We start from the raw sequence: 21,458 nt of genomic DNA, 5'->3' as shown, positions 1-21,458 counted from the left end.
GTAGATCTTGGGAAGGCTGATTCTCTTTCCATGGATCTTATATGCCAAGACACTGGGTTAATGAGCCACATATTTTTCATAGTGGAATTAAAACTCTTGGGATGAAGAAGTAATCTCCATACTTGATTCAAGCCTGCGTCTGTTCTACCATTTTCTGTTAACAATTCTACCTTACAAGAACATACCTTGAATTGCTTACAACTGTTTCTGACCATCCACATTTATTTCCACAGACAACAACATTAATTGGTCTTTTGAAGACTGCACGTCTCCTTCGACTTGTGCGTGTAGCCAGGAAACTGGATCGATACTCAGAATACGGCGCAGCTGTTCTAATGCTCTTAATGTGCATATTTGCCCTGATTGCCCACTGGCTGGCTTGCATCTGGTATGCGATTGGGAATGTAGAGAGGCCCTATCTGACTGACAAAATTGGATGGTTGGATTCCTTAGGACAACAAATTGGGAAACGTTACAATGACAGTGACTCAAGTTCTGGACCGTCCATTAAAGACAAATACGTCACGGCACTTTATTTTACCTTCAGCAGTTTAACCAGTGTAGGATTTGGAAATGTGTCTCCTAACACCAATTCGGAGAAAATCTTTTCCATTTGTGTCATGTTGATTGGCTGTAAGTAGATTTCTTTTTTGCTATCTGTTAGGATAAAGTAATAGCACAAAATTGGATAGTCTAGAACATAGAGAATAAAGCAAAATATGGAAACTGTGGCGATAGTGGGATTGCACTTGTGGGCACTATATTCTATAAAGTACGGTTTTTCTTAGTGAAGAAACAAAAATTCTTTTCCTATTCTTCTCTTAGAACTAGCTTTAATGTCAATATAAAGTGAACTCATCCCTTGGTGATCCCAGGGTTAGTTCAGGGTCTCCCAAACTTGTTTGAACCTGAGTCTGCTCTTCAAGTCCATAATATAAAATAGTACCACACTGAGGGCTCCATAGATAGCTCAGTGGTTAAGAACGCTTGCTACTCTTGCATAGGGACCATGTTCTATTCTTAGCACCCCCAACTTCCTCTAACTCTAGTTCTGATCTGATGCCCTCTCCTGGCCTCTGATAATGCAAGGCATGCACATAGAACAAATGGATACATACAGGCACTCACATGTAAACATAACAGTAAATAACATTGGAAAAATTAATTTTAAAAATAATAATCCAAAATTGCCCTTAACCCAAAAATATCTTCATGTGTATATTAAATCACTTCTAGACTACTTATGTTTCCTAACACATCATATATGCTGCATAAAGCCCATAAAGAAGAATGAGAAAAATGTCTGGCCATGTGCAGTACAGGCATAATTTTTGAAAATATCTTGTGTTCATGGTTGGTTGAATGTAAATGCAGAAGTCACCATTCTCTACATTCAATAAGACTTCTTTTTTTTAAACTCTAGAATATCATGGATATAAAACTGGAGTGATATGGTTACTCAGATTGCAGATCTGAAAATTACAATTGATTCATTGTTATATAAAAATGATTGTAATTTACTACTAATAGCTATTTTCTGTTACAAGCCGAGATCAAGTTAAGAAGCAAAATAGAATTCTAGACATAAATCTTTCTCTCATGCATATAAAACTATTACAATTATACCTACAATCGATTTCTTCTCTTATTGACTTTAAATTGCTTTTCTTTTGCTATCTTTCTAAGGCCTGTTCTTCCCTTCTACTCTGTAATGGCTTTAAACAAGGGGCATAATTTATTGCATCAATTATTTAGAATAAAAAGTTTTATGGTAAGATGGAGCTGACTTAATAATATTTTTGAAATTACCTTGTAAAGAACCTAGTGATAACCCAGATGATAGCTGACAGCAACAACAACTCCAAAAGGAGCATTCCCCTTGGATGGTGTAAAAGTTGAAAACAGATCTTGACAATTTATTTTCATATGCCATCATATTAGCTACTGAAATGTGGTTAGACAAGACCTATTTATGAAACTTAAATGAGTTTTCTAAGTAATCTAGTCTGCCTAAAATATAGTTTTTATTTCAATAACATTATCATAAGGGAATACATTTTTTAAAACCCTCAAAATCTTCCAGTTCCATCGCACTCTTGGCTACAAACACAGAAGTCCCATTGTATGCAAAAGGCAATGGAACCAGAGCCTATTAAAGAATAGAAATACACATTCAAGGCACTTTTAATCTGATTTATAGCCATAAAGGGCTGAGGAGATGATTCAGTCAATAAAGGTTTTGCTTTGTAAGCTAAACAGGGCCTTAGCACCCACATAGAAGCCCAGTGCAGCCACGCACACCTGTAACCCCGGGACTAGCAGAGCAAAGACAGAAGGATTCTTAAGACTTGCTGGCAAGCCCATGGGTTTGTTGAGCTCCAGGTCCAGTGAGAGACGTGACAGTTATGGTGGAATAGCTAGTGAGATAGCTCAACAAGGAAAGGCACTGACTGCCAAGCCTGACAACCCAGTTCAATTTCTAGACATGATGGAAGGGAAACACTGGCACCTACAAGTTGCCCTCTTACCACACACAAGCCATGGCCTACAGATGCACACACACACATGAACACAAAAACATACACATGCACACTTGCATACATGCTCAAAACCAATAATAAAAGTGTAATAAGAAATATATATATATATATATATATATATATATATATATATGGTGGAAAGTGATTGAGGAAACATCAAACATCAATTTCTGGCCTCCATATGTACATACACATACACATCACACACACACACACACACACACACACTCAAAACAACAGCAAAAGAATCTATATATTTCACAGTTATTCAAAACTTTAGTTGCATTAATATCAAACAAGGCCAAGAAAAGTATCTGTTCTTGATTAAATATTTATATCTATGAAATAAATTTGAATATATCTATTTAAGAAAAGAGTACTTACTTATATTTAGAAACAATAATTCAAGGAACATACAAAAATTACGAGTTATCCTGTTCACTGTTTAGAAATCCTCAGAACTATCATATTTATTATGTGAGTCATTTTGTTGAAAACAAATGCTAGCTCTTATTTAGACTACACACAGTATCTGACTTCAGAGGAACAGAGAACAGGAACAGGGACAGTTTCTCTTGCCTGTTTCCCCTCTCTCCCTTCTTTTTCATTTCCTTAGTCTCCTTTCCTCTTTTACTTTATTTCCCTCCTTCCTTCTTTTGGTCTTTCCTTGCTTGTTCCTTATCGTTTCATTCTTTTTATAAATATAACATTCAGTTACCATTACTGATGCTTTAAAAAGAATCTGTGATTTCGACAGACAAATTTGATCTATCCAAATTAGATAGAAGAAAAAGTCAATTCTCACTTTACATACATCATTTATTCAAATAGAAGAATTTCACAAGCCTTGACCAAAATGAGATATGCAAACCTTGATGTCACAAAACACTTCTAAGCATTCCTTGAGAATTCTCCACGATCTGTGATGTCATTAATAAGAGGAAAGGTAAAATTAAGACTGGAAACACTACAATTATAGCAACGCTTATGAAATATTCTTAGCCTTTAGGCATAATGATGTATTTGCTCCTAATATCTATTAGATGGAATTATATGCAAAAATTAGTTGATTCTTGTTATTTGAAATATTCACACACTAAGCAAGATTTATCATACCTAGAAAGCGTCCTGGTTTCAACACAAAATTAAAATGCAAAGCCAACATTTTAATGTAGAATATCACCTGTGTGTTTATTATAACCATAAATAGTATCAGGTTGAAATTTAAGCCTCCTTAAATTATTTATTATAAAAGAAAAAACAAAGCCACATTGTGGACAAAGGGGAACTTATATACATATTACAGCAGCATCATGCAAGAGAAGTAAAGAAGTCTAACCTCTGGAAGGGGAGACAACGGTTAGCGCACTTCCAATCCCTGCGCTCAGAGTTGATAGCAGGAAGACCAAAAACTGGAGAGCAGCATGGGCTACGTAAGAAGAGCCTGTTCAACATGGTCTTAGTAAACACAAATAACTGCAGACCTGTAGACAGTTTTAAAGTTGCCATTTTCACTGAATTCCTGATTATATACAAAGAACAATGATTGGATAAGTTCATTTTAATAGTGTGCATAATTAAAAGCGAAAGAACACTGAATAAATATGTATATTGGTGTGCTCATGCACTTGTATCCACATTTCTAATTTATAGATAACTTCAAGGTGTTAACATTTCAGAAATAAGATGTTTGCATTTAATCTTTTAAAAACACATAACCTAGTAAAGTAGGAGTGAATGTCCTCCAGTTTGGACCTGATTGACAGAGAACTTGGGAGACTTTCTTGGTTTTATTTAATGTATCAGCCACTGGAGTTCTACTTCTAGCCACGATGGAGTAATTGAAACTTGTGACCCTCAGTCAAACAAACAGAAAACAAAGCAAGATGTATGAAGTCATTGTTTTCAGACACTGAAAACAAGCAGGGAATTGTGATATCTGAGAGAAAAACAAAAAAACAGGATGGCCCCATGCTATCTATCTGAAGACACGAGGACAGGACAAGCTGTGAAGGGAGAACACCCTAAGTGTGTACAACAGTCACACCCAGCCAAGAAAGGAAGATCAGAAGACATGGAGATTAAGATGTTGGAATCTATAATACAGGGGGGAAAAAAAGAAGAGGCAGCTATGATAAAGAAAAGCTCAGAGAACTTCATGAGTAACAGCTTGAAACTACTGATCTAAGACACAAATACGTGAAATCATAGCCCTTGGGCCTAGTAAAGAGCCACACAAGAACAAGCTGAATTATTCTGAGCTCACACAGGTATGAGACACGTTAATATTCAAACAATCAGATTAGAAAACCTTGCTGAATATCCAGGTTGTTCAGTAGAAATCTTAGTAAAATAAAGCTGTAGAACCAGAACTAATATAGCCCTAACAAAGCTTTTATAAGCAAGACCTTTGGGCTACTAGGGCCATAGCTTGGCAGAAGAGCACTTACATAGCACAAAAATCAGCCTGGTCTTCAAGCACTCCATCTGCAAGAACACAAGAACAGCATCTAACTTGAACAAGTATTTTCAACAAGACAATAAAGCACAGGAAACAGAAACAAATTAAACACCTGAGATTACATCAAATAAAAAGTCAAGGAAAACAATCTAGTAAAGATTAATCTACAAAATGGGAGGAATGATGTATAAACTATACATATGAAAAGGGTTTACTTACTATCTAGAACATAGGAGGAACTCTAAGATCTCAGAGACAAAAGTCAATACAATTTAAAAGGAACAATAGGCTTTAGTGGACATTTATCAAAAGATGACATACAAATGATCAAGTTCAGCAAAGTGTTCAGTATCTCTAATCCCCATGGAAACATTAAAACTAGAGTATCTCATTCCACTCTAGCAAGAACAGCCATTGTCACAAATACCAAAAATAAATGCTACAAGAAAAAAACCCTTAACACTGTTGATGGGAATATAAACTAATACAGCTAATATGGAAAAAAATAAAAATAAAACTACAGTATGGTGCCATAGAAATTTTATTACTGGGTTTATATACAACAGAAATGAAATAAGTCAGAAGGATCTCTCTATATCGCATCTTTACTCCAACACAATTCATAGTAGTTCAGAAATGGAAATAACCTCAGTGCTCACTAATGGATAGATGACAAAAATGTGGTACACACATATATAAATGGTAACAAGAATAAAAAGGAGAATATAGGAGAAACTTAGTAACAGAATGGTAAATAATGGGTAATAACTTATAGTAGAATAATAATAAGAAATTCTAGTGTGCTACTTCACCCTAATATGACTGTAGATAGTAACTATTTAAAGGATTTTTACTGTTTTACCATAAAAACGACAAATGTTTGAGGAGATACATAATAAAGGAAATATATACATTATCAAAATGTTATATGATACCCCATAAATATATAGATTGTATGTTTCTATATTTCACTTACAAACACAAATTTGATAGAAGAAGAAGGAGAAGAAGAAGGAGGAAGAGGAGGAGGACAAGAAGAAAGAGAAGGGTGTAGGACTATGGAAATATGGAGATTAATCCATTGATTATTTGCTATGCAAGCCTGATGACCTGATTTTTTTTTTAATCTCCAAAAACCACATAAAAAAATCTTGGCGTGGTGACAAAGTATGTCTAACCCATCACAGGGTACAGAGACAGGAGGATTCCTAGAGCTTGCTGGCCAGGCAGTCCACTGACAAGATCCAAATTCAGCAACAGACTTTGCCTCAAAAAAATAAGATGGATAAGTGAGTGAGGAAGGTAACCCACATCAGATGCCACCCTCTGGGCTCCAGACATGCCTGCATGGCAAGTGTACATGCACATACATGTGCATACGCATTAATATAACAATGTAACACATAGAGTCATACATCAAAAAAAAAGAAAGAACAAGCTAACATTTTAAAAGACAAAAGAGTACAGTACTCTGCAATATTACCTTAAGAATAATTACAGCTATGATGACACAAAGAAGATGTGAGCCAGACACAAGAGAGGAAACAGATGGGAGGCAAGTGGAGCCGACAGAGATGACTTGACTAACAGATGAGGCCAAGTGATCGACCAATGGAAAGGAGGAACCCCCAGGAAGAAGAGCAACAAGCAGAGACAGGAAGGTGGAACACCCAGAATGAGGCGAGCAAGTAGAGAAGTGTTCAGAAATCCAATGGCTTGATTTTTTCCAAGATAGAGGAAACTATAAACTACAGGTCCAAAAATATTTTAAAAGTTAGTACAATTAATATGCCTTCTATTATGCTGAACTAAGCTACAAACAGTCAGCATTACAAAAGGGATGTTCCAATTCTTAGGACATTGGAAAGCCCAACTATTAATACAGTTAGCCTAGGGCTCCAGGCTAACTTTTATCTACACTATGTGCCCTCATCCTGCATCATCCTCAGGCAGAATAAATCAATGCTCATAATCAGTGGTTCTCAGTCTTCCTAATGCTGTGACCCTTTAATACAGTTCCTCGTGTTGTGGTGACCCTCAACCATAAAATTATTTTCATTACTACTTCATAACTGAAATTTTGCTACTGTTATGAATCATCTGCGGAAGGGTCATTGGACCTCAAAGGGGTCGTGACCCACATGTTGAGAACCACTTCTCTTAGTGGTACAGATGGTGTGAATGTTGGTCTTATCAGTTTGTTTGCAAAGTCCCAGACCAATGTGAGCTGGTCTCACCACTTATGCCACAGCAGAAGACACATTGAAAACAAACAAATTGGATGAAGGAGTCCCTTTGCACACTTTAGCTGAACTTTGGGGCTTGAGCTGTACATCAATTGTAGAGTGTTTTACTGGTGTGGTGTGAAAAGCTCTGAACTTCATCCCTACTACCACAAACAACAACAACAACAACAACAACAAAAAACAAAAAACAAAACATTAAGAGTGGATTTATAATTCATGATTGAAAACTTACAACAAATTGCACTATGAATAACAGTATGATAACAGACACAAGAGACCTTTAAAATAAAAATTGTTTAATTATATTTTGTCAAAACTACCTGCTTTTCAAGTGACATTGTTCAGCTGGATGTGATGGCACACGCCTTTAATCCCATCTTTTAGATGGGCAGAGAGACAGGTGCGAGTTTGAGGCCAGCCTGCTCCACACAGCAGTTTTCATGTCAGCCAGGGCAATATGGTGAGACTGTCTCAAAAAAATCAAATGGCATTGCTTAAAACAAAGAAAGTGAAAGTGATAAACTAGAAGAAGATATTTTGAAGATGTATGTGTGAAAAAGACTGGCATCCAGAGTATATTAAGAATTCTTACAACTTCACAAAAAAATGAGTTTTTGGTTTTGGGTTTGTTTTTTGTTTTTTGTTTTTTTAAGGAGCAAATTATTTTAAGAGAACTGCACAAAAAGACACCTGAATGTTGAAAAAATACATTTAGAATTGGTATTAATCATCAGTGAAATGCCGTTTAAACACTAATGAGACACACTACACATGCTACCATGGTAAATCTAAATTGGCACTACCAAATGTCGGCAGGATACAGAACACATGGTCTTGCCATAGTATGTTTATGGGAACATAAAATAAAACAACTTTGGCAAACAATTTGTTTCTTGTAGAGTTAAACAAGCCATATCACACAGTGATTCCATACCTAGGTGTTTAAAGCAGAAATGAAAATGCATGCCCACACAAAGATCTGTACACAAATCTTCATGACAGTTTTTACTGTGTAGAAATGCTGTGTTTTCCATCAGCAGATGATACAAACAAACTTTGGTACGTCTTTATGATTTAAAAGTTTTTTTTAAAAAAAGTACTGATAGACACAATGATTCTCAGCATTATGCTGAACAAAAGGCAAACTCATGTATAGTAGGTGTGCTGTGGTTTCTAGCAAATGAAGTTCTTCTCTGCAGTTAATTCCATGTCTAAAATGAGCACAGGGAACTGAGTAATGCAAGAAAGTATTCCAGGAAAAAGGCTAACATCTCAACTGTGTCAACAGGAATGTTCACATTTGTCACAACCAAATGAACTATACACTTAAAATGGATGCATCTAGTTATATGCTTATTATGCATAAAAAATGTATCCTTTGGTTACATATTTTTCAAATACATGGAGTAGATTTAAAAAACTGTAGTGATTCTAATAGAATACTTAAGCTAATACTTTATTAGCATTTAATATGTGTGAGTATGGGATAAAGGAGGATATGCTTATTTTGTTTCAGCCTAAAGTAAACAGTTTTGATGGAGTCAAAACTTTCCACTGAAGAAGGCTAAGAAGGCTACTGTTGAGTTAGAGAAATTCCTGTATACAAATAGTGTTGTTTGTTTATTCATTTATTTATTTATTTTGCCAATATACATTTGGCCAATATTCTATACCAATGAATAGGCACCAACTAAATAAGATATGCAGAATATAATAATTTGTTCTCTCAGCTGGCAATGGTTTGCTTTAAAAAGGTGGAGTGGGAAAAGCCTCATGTTTTCCTTAAGATTTGAAAATTTGTCAGCCTAGAATTTAGCAAAAACCTCTTTCAACTTTTCATTCAAGTTTCCAATTCTGTACTTGGAATCTAGATTGTCCATCTTGACAGTGTAGGCAGTTCCCAGTTCCGTGTTAACATTTTGACTCATTTCATGAAGAAACGGAGATAAGACTACTCTTATCTATTAAGGCTCTAATAAGAACTGATTCCTGACCCCTTTCCTTTGTGTTTGAGCTTCAGGAAAAATAGCTGTCAAAGGCCTTGTGCTCTCAGTATCTGTTCCATGAATATGTGACAGGCACTTTGGAAAATTAGCGATATGTAAAATATGCTTTTATCATAAAATGTCACATCATAAAATTTTCCAATGAGTAGAAGATGCTTCTCACATGAGTCACATGAATTTCTTGTGAATATTGCTATCTCCTTAACAAAGCATTAATTTACTCAAATTAGAAATAATTTCTATCTGCTGCTTTTTCTTGAGGAAGCAACCTAAACAGCTGATTGACATTGCAAATGACTGATGTTTTACCCATAAGACATTGCAGAACATTGACATTTCACACACAGGCCAACTTAGTCTCACTCTAGGTCTCTTCTGTTAGTCAAGATTTCACAGAAGAACCAAACAGATACCTAGGATAAGGAAGTGATCTACAGAGTTTTGCAGGAGAACCAAGGCATAATTTCATTCTTAGTTAGTACAGTCCAGAGTCAAGAGAATATTAATGTTCTACTCTAGACAGTAAGAGAGAAAAAGAGAGTAAACTCTCCCTCCCCCAATGTCCACTCTACTCAGACTCTGAACTCGATGGATGATCTACAGAGGAGAACTCAATCTGCATTACTTATCTCAAGTGTTAATTTGAGATGTGTATCTCAAACAGACACACCCTTATAGACTCACATAGAGTGTCATATAATCAAATTATCTGAATACTCTGCCCTAGTCAAGTTGTCATGAAATTAATCCTCACATGTCCTCACTTTTTATGTGTTTTAATAAATGATCACATCTTTCCCAGAAACATTACTTTCTTTAGACATTTATGGCAAACAAAGACTATTGCAATCAAGCATGATAAATATGCCCAGGAAATGAGCTGGGAAAGAAAACAAAATGGTCAAGAAAACATATTAGTGTTTTTTTTTCAGAGCCTAAGTCTAAGTTTTTCAGTGAACAAGTAGATGTTAGATGAGTGTCCAGAAAACGCACTTCAAGGACAAAGATGTGTTGGATGTACATAGTTGAATCTGTCCCGTTGCTTTTGATTCTTCTCTCACCTGCGTGTGTACTCTGGCCCCAGAGCCTGAAACCTTCGGGGCCACATCAAGCTCTTGACAGATTTCCAGAGATCCATAAGCAGAAAATAGATCATGTGATTTTTCTACATGAAATACACTGTTTCCATGTTGGAATTAGTAGAAATGCAACACGCAAAAAGAAAAACAATAATAATGTGGAAATTTTAAATAAAAATTTATTCCAAGGGCTAGAGAAATGACTCAGTGATTAAAAGTACTTCTGGCTCTCACAGAGGATCTGGGTTCCATTCCCATTACCCAAAGAGGAGCTCGCAAGCATCTTTAATTCCAGTTCCAGGGATCTGACCCCCTTTTCTGTGAACACAAAAGCACACACATGGTACACATACATACACGCAGGCAAAAAAAAAAAAAAAACTCATACACATTTTAAAAAATGTTATCCCAAGCAGCATTAATGAGTATATTCTAAATGCTGAGTGTACATGGGTGTCATAGAATTTCCTCCCAATAGATGAGCAAAAATGTGGTGCAGCTTTCCTGGCAAAAGTTAAGCAATATACGTCTTCTTCTAAGTCATATGAAATCAAATTGGAATAAATTAAAAATTGCATACAAATTAACACTCTAAGAAAACTCCATGTTCATAAGAAAATTAGTCAATTATTTGAGAACTCCAAAGTGTTGAAAATTTGCAATACATTTCTATTACTACAAGATTAAATTCCAGGCTGTGATAGAAATAAGCCCCTTTTTGAAATTAATATTTTAAGTCGGATTCAAGATTTTTTTTTTTTGGTTTTTTGAGGCAGAGTTTCTCTGTGTAATAGCCCCAGCCATCCTGGAACTAGCTCCATAGACCAGGCTGGCCTCGAACTCACAGAGCTGCACCTCCTGAGTGCTGGGATTAAAGGAATGCACCACTACTTCCCAGCTCAAGATTAATTTTTAATTTTTCTTGTAATGTCTTATTAATTCTTTGAGAATTTCGTACATGTATATGATGTGATCGTGGGCACCTTCCACTCCTCGCAGCTCCACCCCTCCTTCTACCTCTCCTCCCAATCTCTTGTTACTACCCATCCTTTTTACAATCCACTAAGTTTGATTTGTTCTACCGATATACTCAGGGGTACAGGGTCATTCTCCGGAACATAGTTGATCTTCCAGGATCCACAACCTTAAAGAACTGGCTCTCCCTCCCCAGGAAGCCATCAGCTGTCACAGGAGTTCTTTCCTCCCCTGTGCTGGAATGTTGCCTGGTTGGTTCTTGTGTAGGCAACCCCAGCCCCTGTGAGTTCACAAGTACAGTTCGTCCTGTCACATCTAAAAGACAGTTTTGCTCTGGTCCTCCCTGACTCTGGCTCTTAATGTCTTTGTACCTCCTCTTCCTTAATGTTCCCTGAGCCTTGGAGGGAGGGGAAAGTGTACTGTAGATGTTCCATTTGTGACTGAGTACCCCTAGCATACTGGCTCTCAGCACTTCGACCCACTGTGAGTTTCTGTGTTATTTATCTGCTGCACTAAAAACCACCTCTCATGAGGTCTAAGGGTTTCACTAAAATATGAGTGAGACATACAGATTTAGAGAGCAGGTTGATACTATGTCCATTTAGTGAAGTAATGGTGGGAGGTTCATCCTCGAGAATATGACATTCCCAACCACATGTTCTTAGTCAGATTTATAGTACTAGGCATGAGCTTCCTCCTGTGGAGCTGACTGTAAATTGGTTACTATTGCACCCATAGGCATATCATCCATGCTGATTATTATTTTAACTCTAAGGGTTCACAGCTGAATAAGATTGTCGACAACTTTTCTCTCTGGTAGTCTGCATATCATTTTCAAATACTGTGAAAGCCATCCAGCAGAGGAAAAGTTCCCTGGACCATACCAATTCGATTTCTTCATGTTCTAGGACAATATTGTGTGGAAAGAGAGACAGCTATATGGAAACCTACTATTTTATAAGATATAAACCTACTATTTTATAAGATATATACATATATATCTTATATGTATATGCAGATATATATATCTTATATGTATATGTGGATATGTATACATGTTTTCATATAATAAAGTTTAATTGGAGTTAGCCTACACAGAAAATGATGCTCCTCCCAAAAGCCATAGGTCACCAAATAAAAAGGTCATGGCCATGTATGTGATACTTCTCCTAGAGTTGTTAGTTATGGGTGTCCTGGAAACTCCAAAAACAATATAGGTTATTGTCATTGCTCTTAGTTGTCCACCAGAATTTAAGGATGAGCCTATATAAATTACTGAAAGAATGGTATTAAAATCCCTAAAGGATGTTTTTGCCTCATGAATTTTTCGCAGAAAATGTATGGTAATAACGACTATGATTTAGCTTACTACAAATACAATGGCTTATCACAAATGTATCGAACATCTAGTTAATGTTCTTGGTTGCAGGTGCATCTCATAAAGCAATACGAGTTTTACTTTAAATCATGGTGGGTTTGAGTTCTTTGCATGGATTTACTGTTAAAAATGTAAAGAAGGATTAGTTTACCCAAAGGCCAGGGGTGAATTGATATACTTGTGTTAAGTAATTAAAATCAGTGTATTTGATATTCTGAGAAAACATACTATGCCCAAGTGCAATGTTTCCCCGTAACTTTGTTTTTTATCCAATCCAGCGCTAATGTATGCCAGCATTTTTGGGAATGTCTCTGCAATTATTCAAAGACTGTACTCGGGAACCGCCAGGTACCACATGCAAATGCTCAGAGTGAAAGAGTTCATTCGCTTCCACCAAATCCCCAACCCTCTGAGGCAACGGCTTGAAGAATACTTCCAGCACGCATGGACTTACACCAACGGCATTGACATGAACATGGTATGTATTTCTGTTTCCCAAAACGGAAGCTCTGCAGGCGTTACAACTGTAGCTAAGTGAAAGGCCAGTCTCACCAGCTTTGAGCCCCGTGCTTTCGTTTCCTTCTCTTGGATGTTTATTTTCTCCCCTGGAGATAGTGTCTCATTCTCAATTCATGGCATTGCATGGTGCTATATCTAGTTATACTGTGTGGCAAAGGCATTATAACGTGATGCAAACTGATATAACTATGTGTCATAGAGTTCCCATCTCCAATTAAAGGAAACATTGTCTTCGCTAAAACTCAGGCCTTCATGGTATGGCCTGGTTACAAACAGGCAACAACAAGAAAAGTAGCTGAACCCATGTGCAATTCAGATTTGGAAAACGAACTGACAATTCTGATGACCCTAAGCAGAGATCCACAATTCACATATTTTTTTGAAGTAGGACATCTTGAATTTTTGTAGGAAAGTTTAGGGACCTTCAGTATGTCAGAAAGCATTCTCTAATAGGAAGTTTCATACTTCCTTTAGCAATTAGTTATATTCATTTTAATATACTTGGTTTAATGACTCTTTCTGCTCAAGGGAGGAACAGACATTCCTTAACACGTTTTAAAATATTTGATAATAAAAAAAAAAAAACACTTTTTGAAAGCACCTCCTGAATCACTGGATAGAAGTCAACATAATTAAGATGAATGGGTTCTGAAGAGCTCTTTGTGGGATTTAGAGCATTGCTCACATTATTTACTTCACTCTTTGGCTTTAGGAGTTTAATGCTACAAATAAATTATGCAGCAAAGCCAAACCCCACTACTGACTGCAGAGCTATAGGAAAAGACAAAAACACAGCACATCCTCACATCACTCCCCTGTTCTGAAAATTCTTCTGAAAATAAATCATCCCTATTTGAGTCCATCAATTACATGATGCCATTTTTGTGTGAGTGTATATGTACAATTTAGATGGCTATTTTCCATTTGACCAAAGATGCTCTAGCAAAACAACAATGGATCAAAATCAAAAATCATGGTGAAGGCCATAGAGCAAATTGCTGCCAACTCAAAGACACATTTATATATAGATAAATTTATCATAGCTGCATGTGATTTATTTGCTGAGAAAGAAAATCATAGTATTGTAAAAATTTTCATTTGAAGAAATGTGAGCACATTTGACACAAAAATGTAGTTCAAGCCCATGAGCTGTTATTTTCAGGTGTCCCAAAGTTCATGGTGAAAAATCCACTTAATACATTACTCTCCTCTGAGACAATTTTAATCTTGTAAAGAAGAGCACCTATATATTGGTTGCTTTGATAAACTGTTACTGTGCTTGATTAACTAAGATACCAGCATTCAAAACCACTGGGGAGTCTCTAGTGCTGGGCTGGCTTAGGCAGTGTCAAGAATTTTTAATTAAAATATGCGTCACTCAATTTTATTGTTTCATACTGCCAGAGTATTTCAATAACAGTAGTAAACCAGTCATTTCTTTTACCTCCCTTCTCCATAAAAACCTAGATTTATGACCATTTTTATGATAAAATATTTTGTGAGAACTATTTACCTATCATTGTTTGACTCTATTACCTATAAATATGGTTTCTATACCACTTGGCTATTTGCAATGTACTTATGAAAGATTTATCTCTTTCCTGTCTGCTTCACACCTTAACACATGGAATCACAACACCCACCGGTAAGAACAGGAGGTATTTATATCCAATTTAATTCTCGTGTAAACTGTGGAGAATACCCTTGTTATCTGTCAGGTTTAGAGCTTGTTAAATGATTTCCAGTGTTAGTTCTGATCTCTATTGCATGATATAGCAGAGGAAAAACATAGCAAGAAACTGGGGAAGATAACGTGGAAGAGGCCAAGTAGAGTAGAAATCCTCCATTTCAGTGACAGCTTGACCTCCAATCCTGTCTATGTACAGTTTCCTACTCCCCACAAAAATGGACTTCTCTGCCCCCCTTCCCATGCTGGTAGAGGTTACGGGTATACGGTTTGCATTAGATAACTGTCATAAAGAAAATGTCATTCTCTTTCATCATCCTCTCTTCATGATGTAGGTGCCTTTCTCTCCTCTCATCTGCATGCCAGTATTACATGATCCTGGAGCGTGTGAGCTCTAAGCCATGTGCCGCTGAAACTTGCATGTGGTTTTGAAAACTTGACTTTGCACGAACTTCTTGTTTGTACATGGTGTCTACATTTTCATTTTGTGACTGCAAAGTGAGTAAAAGAAAAGAAAAACAAAAACAAACTCAGTATGAGTTAACTCTGAAAACAGCAAATGGAAGATGTTTGCTTATTAAGTGCAATGTGTAAAACTAAGTTGATTAGAGAAAAGTAACTGTACTATTAGGCTGTTGAGAGGTTAAAAAAAAGAGAGAGAGAAAAGAAAATTTTAAAAAGACCTTTTTTTGTTTGCTTTTTTTTACTGCCAAAACCACATTGTTAATGATTATTGTGTCCTGTCAAATTATTGTTGGTAAAATTATGATTTCAAAACAGTTGAAAATTAGCTAGTTTATGTACTGTGATACATAAAACTACATCAGACTGTTGTATTTTGCATCAACATTCCATATTATTTCATTTAAGTATAAAAAATATAATTTCTCATGAAACATTTCAGGCCATTTTTTTACTGTTCAATCATCTTCAAATGAAGTAGAGGTTTCCAAACACACAGATAATCCACTTAAAATTATTTCATGAGCCAAGACATTTGATTGCTTAGCAGACCACCAAAACATAAGGATAATTGACCCCCCCCCCCAAAAAAAAGTGAGGCTATATCCCTTACTCCTTCTATGTTTAATTTTGTTATACACTGTGGACAGATGTTCCCAAACAGAAAACAATCATGGATTCTGTTTCACTTGAACCAAAATGGCTCAGTGTAGAGGAGAGGGTCAAGCCAAGAAAGGTAGTGATAAGAATGTGTTTTTCAGGGTCCGGCTTCAGTTTTAGGACTGGATAATTGTCTCAAGCATGTACACAGATTAATCCTGAAAATATTTTTCTTCTACATGCAGAAAATGGACTAGTTGATAATAAAGAGATGTTTTCTCAAGTTAGCGCTAATAGCATTTCAAGAAAATTTCCACAAATCAAAGCCATCTTATGACCCAATCTGAAACTTTGTGAAGTTAGCTGACATTATTTTTGTGAGAACGATAACAAGAAAATGAAAACTATTTTCTGTCTAAGTGCAGAATCAAGTAGACTAATACCACACATAAGAGCTAGGGGCTTAAATCAAGAAGATGTTCTTCATCATGACAGGAAGGAAACTCTATAATTTAATACTAGCATGGAAGGAAATCACTTATGTGCATGTAATGGAAGAGTTTTGCCTTTCCTGAAATTTCTGCTACGATAACAACCAAGTAAAGGCTGAGAGACAGAAAAAGAGACCTTGGCACTCATACTCAGCCTGCCACCAGTCTTGAGCAAGTCATTTAATCTTTCTGCAGTTTCAATAAACTCGTCACATATAAGCATGTGAAAGCACCTGTGTTAAAATATGATGTGTACATCATAATCTCTTTGCTGCCCACTTCCTCTGCTCCTGTAGTGAACATGTGAGCCTTCCTTATGGAACATTTTGCAATGAATGTAGTTCAAAAACCAGCCTAAGTCGGTATTAAAATCGTTGCTTATGGAGAACAAAGGAAAACATTCCAGGAAACACAAGCAAAAGAGCAAGTTGTACCTATGTACACATACATACACACACACACACACACACACACACACACACACACACACACACAGTGGATGAGGTAGTCCAGACACATTGTTATTTAGTTGATTTTAGGAAAAGCAGGATAGGGGAAATTGAATTTTTGTTATGACTGTTTAATGAAGGCAATTTTGAGAGATGTATATAGAAAGTATCTGGGCTAATGGCCTAGATAAGAAGTACATTCTCCAGAAAGGTGAACAGATAAAATCACTTAGAGCACAGGTAGGGAAAATGAATAAAGTGGCATGATGGCTTTCAGGAATAAGGGAGAAAGCTCACCAGCATGGCATTACATGATCTAAGCTCCCACATTAACTCTCAATGAATGGTGAGGAAGAATGGAGATATGGCTTAGGAGTAGAGCTGTAGGGCTAGAGTCCTTGAAGATTTCAATGAAGAGTCATCCTAGCAGGCTAAAAATCTTTCCAAGCCCAGTGATATTCTGCATGACACAGCATGCTTCTTAAAGGGTTCAGTACATATAGCCAAAGTAGAAGCAAGGCTGATAAAGGGCAGACTGTTCAATAGAGACCCTTATTTCTTAGGGCTGGTATAATTTCTAAAGAATAGTTTAATCATATTTTATTTTCCTTATTTCCCCATCTCTCCTAATTTATCAGCTACCTGGCAGGGTAGCCAGGTACTAGCATTGAAGTTACCTCTGCATTCATGATCTAATTGTACTTAATAAAAATCCCATCTTGGGGATCAGGGAGACAGCTCACTCCGCCTCAAAAGCATGAAGACTTGAATTCAATCCCCATAACTCATTAAGAAAAAATGCAGTGGCTCTTGCTATGACTCCACCACAGGGAAAACAGCCACAGACAGATCTTTAAGACTCTCAGGCCAACCAGATCAGCCTCCTAGGTATATTCCAGGCTAAGTAGAGACCCTATATCAGAATAAATAAATAATAAATAAATACATAAGAAGTGGACAGCAGCTGGACTGACTTCTTGCCTCCAAAAGCATGAGTACACATGAGCATTTGTTCACACATACACACAAATGCACTGAGCGAAAGCCATTATTCTGTACACTTATTTAAATAATTTCACATTTGTATGACTTTCATGTTCAGATCACAGTTTTTGACACATCACAGTTAAGTGCAGTGGTGGGGACCTGCACTTGTGGTCAATGGATGAAATCAGGCAAAAACAATCCTTACGATAAACCCAGTCACCAGCACAAAAGGAAAGCTTAAAAATAATGTAGCATGCCTTCAGATCCATATTTTTAATCCTTTTACCTATTCTAAAAACCTTTTATTTACAAACATAGTCAATGAACAACATTTAGTTGATCAGTGTAACATGAAACCATAGCAAAGGTGTTTAAAACAGTGTCTGCATATCTGACTAATCCAACAGACATTTAAAGGAGGCAGAGTTGGGCAAATGCTTTCGAATATATGATCATGGACCATAGGACCAGTGAAATCTTCTGGTTTTCTATAAATAAATACCTGGTTGTAGATGAATTTCTAAATGGTCTTATTAAATAAAAAACTTGGAGCCAGAAATTGGGGTTAAAGCCTGAGAGAGATCAGAGGAATAGAAACAGCCACAAGCTAATCTCACCTCACCAACACCTCAGCTTCCAAAGATGAGACTTCCTGTCTACCCATGCCTATATACCTTGCTGTTCTACCATCTGATTTGCTCTCTCTGTCCAGCTATATCACTTCCTCTTCCTGCCCAGTTCTCTCACTTCCTGTCTGTCTGTACAGACCTTCAGACCTCCATGATCAACTCCTGTTGGAATTTAAGGTGTGTGCCACCATGCCTGGCTCTGTTCCCAGTATAGCCTTGAACTCACAGAGATCCAGACAGATCCCTGCCTCCCAAGCGATTGGATTAAAGGAGTATGCTACCATTGCCTGACTTCTTTGTTTACTTATAATGGCTGGCTTTTTCCTCTGATCTCCAGGCAAGCTTTATTAATTAAAGCACAAATAAAATATCACCACACCTGGTCATCATTTAGGAATTAAGACTTAAAAATAACTTTGCAAAATGTACTTAAGATGATGTTTTTATGAGATAGCTTATTGGGTAAAGGCATTTGCTGCCAAGCCTGATGAATAGGCTTTCTACCTGTGACCCACATGGGGAAAGAGCAAGCCAATCACAAGACTTGTCCTCTGACCTCCACAAGTGCCCTAATCTCTCTCTCTCTCTCTCTCTCTCTCTCTCTCACACACACACACACACACACACACACACACACACACACTCACACACACACACACACACACACTCACAAATAAATAAATAAATGTAACTTACATTTTTTAAGGATGATAATTTCATCTGCATGGTAATTAATCAATCAGCAGAGATTCTCTACCTCTGTGCAAAGGGTGGATTATAAACTTGCACTTGTATATTAGTACCCAAGTTCGTCACTCCTGATCTCCTTCTCTATAGCAGGCTGCTAGACAACATACGCTTTAAGAAAGGGAAAGTTTATCTGCCCATCCTATGCTACTTAGTCAAAACCTCTTTAAAATACCACTGTAGAAAACAACAGCAAAGTAATTGAAACTCTCTGGCACGATCGATAGAAAACGTAAAAAAGGCATCTAATGATTTTAGGTGACAAGTCACTCAGTCTTCTTCCAAAATGATGGCTTTTTCCTATCATGTAAAGAAGGACTTATCTACAGTTTATCTCCTTATCTACTGGGACCACCACATGCTCTCCTATGCCAAGTGAGGTCCCCCCCCCCTTTTATTTTTTCTGGAGACAGGGTTTCTTTATTAAGTCCTGGCTGTCCTGGAAGTCTTTCAGTAAACACAGACTGGCCTCAAATTCAGGGATCTGCCTGTCTCTGCCTCCTGAGTTCTGGGATTAAAGGCCTGAGCCACCACACCCAGTTTTTTGTTTGTTTGTTTGTTTGTTTGTTTGTTTGTTTGTTTGTTTTTAGCAGCTTTTGACCCATAGGAAGGAATTACAGCTTGCCCCAGGGCTTTAAAGAGAACAGCTACTGTGGAAACACCACAGAGGCAGTGAGGACACTCTGGGCTTCAGTTTCTCCAGTGCATCACTAGTGTTCTTCTCACAGCAGTAGAGAGTGGAAATAGTATCTTCATTGGTTTTGCAACTCCTTAAAATAATGACCCTGTTTGAATAGGACCCTTGATTAGCAAGAAGCAGAGTCATTCAAACCCAATTCAGTTTCCTGTTCTTTTGTTAACACAGAATAAGTCAATTTAAAAAAAAAAAGAAGAAGAAAAGAGGAGAGAAAGAGAGGGCGAGAGAAAGAGAAGGGAAGAGTGAGCAAGTGAGCGAGCGAGAGATGAAGGAAGGAAGGAAGGAAGGAAGGAAGGAAGGAAGGAAGGAAGGAAGGAAGGAAGGAAGGAAGGAAGAAATCAGATCTTGCAGACTCCAGAGAACTGAACATGACCGGTATGACTAGGGAACACAGAATGGACAAACATACAAACACAGAAAGCTGGGTTCTGATGGTCTGGGCTCTCTGCTGGAGAAGCCGCAGCACACAGAAGCTCAGCATGTTATAGAGAGATGAACAGAAAGAAGGGGTTATTGTTCACACCTGAACAAGGAGACAGGGTTATATAAATATACAAATAAACAAGGCATGGCTTATGGTATGCTGCTGAATCAAAAGGATAGGTTCAGCTAATATCACTAGGAGCAGCCTCTCTAGGGGAGGATTCTTCAGGTTGTAACATCAGGAGATAGAAAAAGCTATGGTGAACGTTTTCTGCACACACAATCAACAGCCACATGGACCAGCAAGGAAGGCTTTGCCATTTCTCTGTGAGCCTCATTCTGGGGAGGGAGTAAGCTTTTCCATTTCCACCATTGGTTGGAGACTCCAGACACGTGTCAACAGTGCACATTCACTTAGGGACATCACTGTGTTTTCCTCGATTTTGCTACTCCCTACACAGACTTCATTGAAGTTCAGTAATAAAGTATTCTTCAGAAATATTATGTTAAGCCTGTTTAAAATAGATACTAGAATAACTAAGCGCTTTCCCAACTTAATGAACTCAGATCACCCCAATGTTCCTCAGGAAAAAAAAAAAAGCCTGATACTCTCTTCCATGAAAAACAAACCAGTACATGGAAATTATTATTAACAAATATGTTCTACTTAATATGTTAGTTGGTTTTTTTTTAATTTAAGGATGAAAGTTAGCATAAACAACTCACCCAAACCATGTTATTACATAATCTTAAGGATGTAATAGCACCAAAATTTCAGATATATACTTTCCTAGATGTAGACATTTATGTGAATGTAAGTATAGGAAAAGTACAGAATAATTACAACTTTCATGATAGATGTACCTCAAAGTGTGTTTTAGTTGGTATCTTGACTTCTGTTAGCGAGGCAGATCACCTTCTTCCACCACCACGAGACTTTATGCTTTGGGACAGTCTGCTTGGGGTTTTCCTGAGAGAGAATTGCATAGTTTCTGCTGGTGGAGTCTGGACACTATACTAAGACAGTTGTATTTCTTCTGTAGTTCATCTTGTCCTTTCTATTGGTAATCTTCACAGATAGT

General features: G+C 37.0%; 1 protein-coding gene across 1 annotated transcript in view; it reads left to right on the top strand.

The window, feature by feature from the left end:
- The window catches only part of Kcnh7 (potassium voltage-gated channel subfamily H member 7), a 150,468-nt gene that overhangs the window by 81,137 nt on the left and 47,873 nt on the right, over positions 1-21,458 (top strand). The window contains exons 6-7 of the mRNA XM_059258841.1: positions 234-633; positions 12,964-13,163. Coding sequence (XP_059114824.1) covers positions 234-633; positions 12,964-13,163 — 600 coding nt within the window. The remainder of the gene's footprint in view (positions 1-233; positions 634-12,963; positions 13,164-21,458) is intronic.

The sequence above is a fragment of the Peromyscus eremicus genome, chromosome 4 (assembly GCF_949786415.1).
Source record: "Peromyscus eremicus chromosome 4, PerEre_H2_v1, whole genome shotgun sequence".
Lineage (NCBI taxonomy): Eukaryota > Metazoa > Chordata > Mammalia > Rodentia > Cricetidae > Peromyscus > Peromyscus eremicus.
Note: the sequence above shows the minus strand (reverse complement) of the source record. Positions and strands in the feature narration are given on the sequence as shown.